The 8,773-nt window shown below is 45.2% G+C and overlaps 1 protein-coding gene across 6 annotated transcripts in view; it reads left to right on the forward strand.

Annotated features, from left to right (window-relative positions):
• Positions 1-8,773, forward strand: part of LOC112136894 (receptor-type tyrosine-protein phosphatase F) — a 48,895-nt gene that overhangs the window by 23,276 nt on the left and 16,846 nt on the right. For all 6 annotated transcript variants that reach the window (XM_024258885.2, XM_024258890.2, XM_024258882.2 and 3 more), the window contains 7 exons: positions 978-1,247; positions 3,537-4,118; positions 4,246-4,382; positions 5,531-5,675; positions 5,874-6,067; positions 7,912-8,029; positions 8,099-8,680. In XM_024258885.2, the coding sequence (XP_024114653.1) occupies positions 978-1,247; positions 3,537-4,118; positions 4,246-4,382; positions 5,531-5,675; positions 5,874-6,067; positions 7,912-8,029; positions 8,099-8,680 (2,028 nt within the window). The remainder of the gene's footprint in view (positions 1-977; positions 1,248-3,536; positions 4,119-4,245; positions 4,383-5,530; positions 5,676-5,873; positions 6,068-7,911; positions 8,030-8,098; positions 8,681-8,773) is intronic.

Here is an 8,773-nt window from a genome sequence, read left to right on the forward strand (position 1 = left end):
CTGGCGTTCACATGTAGCTACGCAAGTTTCTATAAACGTTTTTTGGCTCCACGTTCAAAATGTGTGGCCATTAAACATGCATTAAAACAAGTCAAACTTTGACCAATCAGGGACTTGGATTTGGTAGTGACTAAGAGCGAAGCAGGTTTATCTGGTGACACGGCTACAAGCCTGATGATGTCAGGCCGCTCTCCTGACATGATAGTAATCCAAATCCACCATCGCAAGGATGCAAGCAATGAAAAGAACTGTTTCCGTTTTGTTCCCAAATTGCAAGATTTGCACAACTTCGACATTCGACACCAGGAACAGGAAAAGTAGCAAAAAGAAGCCCCTCCCTGCTTGTCCCGTGTGAACACCACAGACTAAACAACACACATCAAATGCCTGGTGTGAACATGATTTAAAAGAAAGACAGGATGCTAATAACATCACGTTAGTTGACTGTACTAATACAGTCTAAGCATGGTGTCCCTCTGTGCTATGACTGGTGTCACTGGTCATACGTGATTTCAAACTTCTATATCAGTCATGAGAGTCATCGTTAGATTTGTTTACTGTCTAAATCCCAGCAAAGTGACACGGAAATCGTCTGGTTGTAAATCTCTTGGGTTGAGTTTGAATCAGTGAAAGTTGAGGCCCAGTTGTAGCAATTGCACCACAGCAGATGCTAATGTTAGCATCCTTTTTTCCTTAGTCTCAGGGGTGAAGGCAACCAAGTCAAAATTGTGTCAAATCTTGATTAAAAAAGGCAAAGTGTTCCTTCAGCTAAACAGTTTAATGGATAAGTGGAATATTCCTGAGAAAGATGCATCATAGAAAAGGATTTCTACCAAGCAGGTAAGTTCCAGGTACATGGTGCCCTCTCCAGTCACGTGCACCATCACACTGCCATTTCTTGCAGAAGTTAAGACAGCATCATCAACTCAGACCAGTCATCGATTAGGGGTTCATGGAGTTTCCTTTTGTCCCTGCAGTCAGGCGCGTGCCTCCACGTTTCTCCATTCCCCCCACCAGCCAGGAGGTAATGCCAGGCGGCAGCGTCAACCTGACCTGTGTGGCGGTCGGTGCTCCCATGCCTTACGTCAGGTGGGTGAGTGGGGAGGCAGAGCTGACGCAGGAGGACAAGATGCCCGTCGGCCGCAACGTCCTGGAGCTCACCAACATCCACCAATCAGCCAACTACACATGTGTGGCCACGTCGTCCCTGGGCACGATTGAGACCACGGCCCAGGTCTTTGTTAGAGGTCAGGGGGCTCAAACACAAATGTTGAAACAAAATCACGCTCCATTTTCATGCTCCAACATATTGTTGAATTCAAAGATAAGAATAATGGATAACAGTGATAACAGTAAAGCATTGGGCTAAGACAAATACATTATATTATATTATATTATATTATATTATATTATATTATATTATATTATATTATATTATATTCAAATGCGTTTAAAATAACTAAGATTAAAATGAGTTTTGGATGTTTAAGAGCAAAAAGAAGGGTTTTGAAATGACTAGTAATGGGGAAATGTTTGTGTGTCTGTGTGCTCAGAGAACAAGCCGCAGCATTTTGCCTCAGCTTCAGTGAAAAATCAGATAACCAAATAAAGCATAGCAGCAGAGCAAGCTATAATAGTCCCAGAGGTGTAGATCACTGTCTCACAGGACTGAACAGAAAGAACTGGTTCGAATGATAAAAAGCTAGACTTCATGACCAAGTTCCTTTGGTTTCATTTTGATCTTGAACTCAAGTATTGTGGGTTTGATGTAGACAGTTGAAAGAAAGAGGTAAGCAGTAAGACGTATCACCAAAATCGCCACTGAGGGTCAGACTGTTCAGTTTTTCTGTACTGAAGACATTCATGGAGCATTTAAACACTAAAATTAAGAGATATGGCAGTCATCTGGATAGTGAAGAAAAAACACACTAGATTGCCTTACTGTGGAGACAAAAGCAGGAGCAGGTATTTGGACAAAAGAGGGGCCCAGAACTCAACCATCAGGAACACCCCATGAGAAGAAAGCAGAAGAGGACACTTAGAACCTCGTTTCCACCCAGTGGTCCAGTATAGTCCGGTAAGGAGTGGTACAGTGCAGTCCAGTTAATTCAACACTCAGTTAAGCTTCACTCCCATTGAGTGGTTTGTTTTCATGGCCCATGCAAGGCGTAGACTGCTAGCGTGTCATCGTGTCATTGTACCCAACAATGGAGGTCATCCAGCAACTTGTCCTTGTGTTGCTTTACTTTTTGAACACCGTGTATAACAGGAATTTAATGTTGTTTGAAAGAAGGTTGCAGGAGGCGACTAAGAAGAATACCACCATAAAGAGGAAAACTGAGATGTTAGCTTAGCTTAGTGCTATGTTGGCACTTTCTAATGTCATCATCACTTTCTGCCAATCAACTGCTGGCTACAGCGACTCCACCCCGTCCTGTTCCCTGTTTCTATGGACCTGCAATGGATGGAGGCCCTCAAGAGTTACGGGTCGGTATGGTTTAATGGGTCCATTTTAGAATGAAAAGGCTCAAAATCCAGACCGCTCAGTGGAAACAAGGCTTTAGTCTCCAATTCTGGGACACAGCAGTCAGGCAAGATCTAAACCCAATTCAACTCAACTTCAACCTAACTCAACTGCTGATGCTTTGATCTGTTATGGTTAAATGTAAATGTTTTCCTGTAGGAAGTTACGCCCGCATTGTCAAAATGGTCATGTTCCATGTTGGTTTTATGATATCTAGTTGCCTAAAACCGGGTTTCTTCCTGAGTGTCTTGGATTTGATCAGATAAGGTTTGTGCAACTCAAAAGCATTATCCTTTTAAACCTTGAGACTTCAGTAGCATCATGACTGTGGTGCCACAGTAAACTTATTCCCATTGCCCAGAAGATTCCAATCCCTTTCATTTGTGCCACGTGTCCCAATGAAGCGTAAATGTCACAAACGGACAGACTGTTGGTCCACATGCAGCAGGTTTATTAATTCAGACAAGAACCAAGCACAGCTAAAAATCCACAAAGCTAAATCAGTGTCAGAGAGGCAGAAGTCAATCACAAGCATGGGATCATCCAAGGAGAGAGTAGAGTTGTCAGAGTCCAGGTGGGGGTCAGGGCAGGCAGCAGGCAATCAGAGATGAAGCTGCGTCAGGTACTGCATCCTTCCCCAGTTTTCACAAAGCAATCCAAACATGAGTCAGAGAGGTGCATATTACCGCTGAATGGGACTATTTTAGATCAAGATTTAACAGCATACTGTATGTGTCAAAATATTTTCTAATCATAGAAACAGAACAAATATAACATCAAGAAAATTGATAATAATAATCCTGCGAATTACAGCCTTGTTTGAGAAGCCTAATAAGAGGGAGTTGTTGAGAAAAACCATCACATTAGATTGGGTTGTTAAATGCAAATGTTGCAGCATAGGATCTGACAGCTTCATGAATCACTTCATAGCAGTAAAAGCTTAAACTCATCTTTTCTTCTTGTTATTTATCTGTTTTTATCTGAATCCATACTCGACTCCATTTCCTAACAGCTCTTCCCAGGATGCCTACCTCCCTCATCGTCACGGAAACGACTGCCACCAGCGTCACTCTGACTTGGGACTCTGGGAACTCTGACCCAGTGCTCTACTATGTGATTCAGTACCGTTCCAAACTGTCTGAGAACGGTTTTCAGGAAGTGAACGGCGTAGCGACGACCCGGTACAGCATTGGTGGACTCAGCCCATTCTCCGAGTACGAGTTCCGCGTCATTGCAGTAAACAACATCGGGCGGGGGCCTCCTAGCAGCCTTGTGCACACCCGTACAAGCGAGCAGGCTCCATCCTCCCCTCCTCTCCATGTGCAAGCCCGGGTGCTGAGCCCCAGTACTATGCTGGTGAGGTGGGACCCCCCAGAGGAGCCCAACGGGCAGATACAGGGGTACCGGGTTTACTACAGTTCAGAGCCCAGCGACCCACTCAGCACCTGGCAGATACACAACACCGACAACAGCCAGTTCACCACCATCTCAGGTCTGAAAACAGGTCTCACCTACAGCCTGAGGGTGCTGGGTTTCACCTCTGTGGGGGACGGACCTCCATCGGAGGTTCTGCGGCTCAAAGCTCAGGCAGGAGGTGAGGACATGTTCACAGTCCAGGACAGAAATCTGCACAATCAAACTCTGAAGCTGCTATGGCTTCATGCTTTGGCTAAATTACTGCTTTATACTTATAAGCGGCTTCATGTTTGATTTATGCTCAGTTCCAGCTCAGCCGGACGGGTTTGAAGCTGAGACAGAGCTGGACACACGGATCCGGCTGTCATGGCTTTGGCCTGTCCAGGATCCTGTAGTTGGATATGAACTTCTTTACTGGGAAGCCAACAATCCCGAGAATAAGGTAAGCATCTTCCTTTAAAGACTCACTCTGATGAAGATGGTGTTTTTAACATCGTGTTGTAGCATTTTTATGATGATAGAGGACATATATAAGGAAAAATTAATCCCAAAATTGCATTTCTTAGCCTTTCCGTATTCAAATTATTGTGAATCTGGAGCAGACGAAAAAATTAAGTTTGAAAAAACTTGTAGTTATTATGTACTGTTACTACGGCAAATCACAAGCTCCCTCCCTCCATTCTCATTCATCCTCTTGCAGACAATTAGATCAATGAACGTCTTGGTTTTCCTCATCTAAGCTGGAATCTGGCTCAAAATGGGACAGCTGGATAGCTCTAATCTGCTCTGGCAATGTTAGGTTGAGGTTGTAAGGAGCTGTAAGTCAGCAGATGGAAGATGGGAAGGGGAGGGGCTTACCGCGCATCAACAGTCCCAGCCACAACTCAGAGATGTATTTCTATGGAACCACTGTAGTGCTGTAGAAACTAGGGCTGGGATGAAAAAACTGATTAATCAATTTAAGCTTAATAGATCAATAAGCGATTCATAAAATATATAAATCAATTTAGAACATAAAGCTAAAGTCCGCTAGCTTGATGCTAACGTTCAATAGAATTTCCCATAGGAAGGCTAATGCTAACGCTCGGATGACCAAAAAATACATTACTGACTAAGTAAAAATCTTTATTTACTCAGGCATTAATTTTCCAAACTCTTTTAAGGACATATTTTAAAGTAACTATTTGTGGTCTAAAGTATAGATATTTTCTTCCTTATGCTGGTGTCTTCTTATTAAAATAAACTTAAACTTTAAAATTGAATTGAACTGAAGAATCAAAAAAATCGAAAAAAAATCTCTTGTAAATGAAATTGAATCGTTACTGGAAATAAAACTGATACCCAGCCCCAGCAGAAACTTTAAAACAAAACAAGTTTTTTTTTATTTTGGCTAAAAACGTCATAATCATTCTCAAAAGACCACTTGAAATAATTTTATATCAGATCAAAATATGACCGGAGTGGGACTCAGTTTTTCCTAGGGTTTTTGTCTTTTTTCTCTTAAAACGGCCATGGAATAATTGAAAGAGGATGAAGAAACCATCACATCTCGTTTTCCGTGTTTTGTTAAGTATATTTGTGTCTTCTCAGCACCGAGTGTCCCTGGATGCCGCGGGCTCCTACGCGCTGGACGGCCTGAAGCCGGACACGTCGTATGGTTTTTCTCTGGCAGCTCAGTCTGAAATGGGTGTGGGAGTTTTCACCGAGCCCATTGAAGCCAGAACCACCCAGTCGAGTAAGCAAGTTAGGAACTTCTGTTTTAGCTGAAACCAACAATTTAAGTGGTATTTCTCACCTTAATTCATTGTTTCAAATTTGAAAACTGTTGGAGCTAAAACCTGCTGCAGCGTCAGAATAAAGGGTTAACTTCCACAGCATGCAGCCATGAAGATAACATGGTCACCATGCTCTTCAGATTCTGCTTTGCTTTCAGTGACTGGAGCTCCTCCCAGGAAGGTGGAGGCTGAGGCCTTGAACTCCAGTGCCATAAGAGTGAGCTGGATGCCCCCCCTGTCAGTGAAACAGCAGGGGCCGGTGCTGGGGTACCATCTCATCTGCTCTCGGATGGAGAATGGGCAGCCACATGGCCAGCCGATTCTTCTGGACGTGCCGGTTTATGAAGCTCAGGTATGACATCTTCACAAGGTTTTTGAAGGGGTAAAGAAGCTCGGGAGGGGGTCACAGGGGGCACAGTGGGACAGCAATCCTTAAGACTACTCTTTAAGACTACTCTGTTATAAATAACTGTTAGGGAGACCTGGACGCAGACAAGATAGCTCCTGGCATCATTGGCTGGAAGTGGAAATAATACAATTTACCTTAAGCGTAACCTTAACCCTAATTTGAGGAACATTCACCCCAGCCAGGACCCTACTCCTGACCTTAACCAGACTCCCCTAAACTTAAACTGACCCCTGGATTACAAACCTAACCCAGGATGAGGGGCCCTTAATTTAACCAGTCCCTCCCCCGATAAATTAATTTGACCTTAATTGAAGGCTTGCCTTTCAGGGAAGGACCTTACCAAGCCAGCAGGACCAAGTGGGCCCCATAATGTTTAAACGTGGTTAGAAAATGTGGGCCCTGAATTGGTTTGTTTGGTTAGTTTCTGTGGTGGTTTGCCCACTTTGGCTAACGTGGGCACTCAGTGAGTTAGCTCGCTTCACAAGCCAGCCGCCCAATGGACAGCGTAGCGTGCTAGCTTGCTCCGCTGTAGGAAGCTCCTCTGTAGCATGCTAACAAGCTCCTCTACAGCGAGCTAGCAACTCTGCTGTATCAAGCTAGCAAGCTCTGCTGTAGCATGCTAGTAAACTCCCCTGTGGGGAGCTAGCAACCTCTGCTTTATCTAGCTAGCAAGCTCCACGGCGGCTGGATAGCGTAGTGAGCCCACCCATTTACTTACTTAAGCCAATGTGGGTAAGCACAAGTGGGGCCACCATAGAAACTGAGGACAAATCAATTCTGGGCCCATATCCTCTTTTCGTCTGTATTTGTCTTCACCCCGTGCAATCTTCTTGTGACGAATAATACATTCTTTACAGACAGTATCACCCTGAAGCCCGGCTTCATCCATAATAAACGCCTACCGCCGTTATCTTTTTAATTTTCTGTCTGTTTCTGAGTCCAATGCAGCTTCTCTTTCGCTGTACTCACACTGTTTTGACGTGCAGCTACGTCATCGATCTACACCCCACATGCGCTTTGATGGTCCATGAATTGAATTCTCTGGACCATTCTAAACCGGCCAAGAGGGGACTGGTATGGTCAAGACCACTCAGTGGAAATGAGGCAATAGTTGTCACGCAGCGAGCATGTGTGAAATGGGTTTTTTTGACCCATCTCCTGTGGGAGTGGTGAGCTGCAGACACAGCTATGCTCAGGTACCGTTTGGTGGTTTGACACCCCCCCCTCCGCCCCGTCCAGCCCCTTGATGCTGAATGTCGAGCAGGGAGGCGCTGGGTTCCATTTTGAGAGTCTTTGGTGTGACTCGGCCTGGATTTAAACTCATGACTTTCCAGTCTCAGGGCGGTCACTCTTCCAGAAGGTCACTGAGCTTGTCAATTCTACAGTGTTCAGAATTGGAACAAAAACTTTTATTAGACTTAAAGGGGAAAAGCTGTAACTGAGGGTCACGAGTTAAAATAAGCAAAAACTGAGTTCTTGGGGGCACTTCTGGTTCTGTCTGCAGCCACGTCCTCTGGGTTTGGGTGGGTACTGAACTTTAAAGGGGCGAGAAGCTTCTCATAATTAAATGGAGAAGCCAAACATGAAGATTATTAAAAAATAGAAGTTTTTGATGTTGGATTTAAACCTTCTAAAGTGTTGTGCAGTAAAGGTGGTGCCTGCTTCTTCCAGAAATATTTAGAACTTTTTCTGTGGTCCTGTAGTGACTCAGCAGATGAAGCTGTTTGTCACGTTTCCATCCATGTCTACCTGACTTTAGATCTATCCTCCATATCTCCTTCGTTCAGGAGGCTCTCATAACTGGCCTGCTTCCTGAGACGACATACTCTGTGACAGTGGCGGCCTACACCTCCAAAGGTGATGGAGCTCGTAGCAAGGTCAGGCAGGTGACGACCTCAGGAGCAGGTGAGCACAGGGCTGCAGACCTGATGGATTTCTGAGTCCTTTGAATGATGGTCTTTGGTTTGTGTGCAGTGCCGGGGAAGCCCTCCATGATGATCAGCACCATGATGGGGAACATGGCTCTGATCCAGTGGCAGCCCCCCAAAGAAATGGTCGGGGAGCTCGTGGGCTTTCAGCTGCAGTACCGAAGAGCTGATGAAGACGCTTTTACCGTCAAAGACTTCAAGAAGACCGATGATCACTTTGCTGTCACCGGCCTCCACAAGGGGGCCACTTACACCTTCAAGCTGTCTGCAAAAAACCGAGCAGGTGTCGGCGAGGAGCATGTCAAGGAGATCAGCACGCCTGAGGACGTCCCCAGCAGCTACCCTCAGAACCTGAGCGTGGTGGGCTTAGGCTCCTCCTCCGCTAGGCTGACTTGGGAACCCCCGCCTACAGCCGACAGGAACGGCAGGATCGTCAGATACGTCATCGTGTACCGAGATATCAACAGTCCGAACAACAGCTCCAACAGTACCACAGAAACGCAGATGACGCTTCAGGGTCTGCAGCCAGAAACTACCTATGACATCAGGGTCCAAGCCTTCACCAGCAAAGGAGGAGGACCCATCAGCCCCAGCATCCAGATCAGAACCTCGCCCACCTCAATGCCAGGTAAGAACCTCATCCAATGCACAACTTTGTCAAACTGGGATCCGTTAACGTCATTATCAAATAAATTAGCAACACTTTCTTTCAATGTTCCCT

Source organism: Oryzias melastigma, linkage group LG4 (assembly GCF_002922805.2).
Source record: "Oryzias melastigma strain HK-1 linkage group LG4, ASM292280v2, whole genome shotgun sequence".
In the NCBI taxonomy this organism is placed as follows: domain Eukaryota; kingdom Metazoa; phylum Chordata; class Actinopteri; order Beloniformes; family Adrianichthyidae; genus Oryzias; species Oryzias melastigma.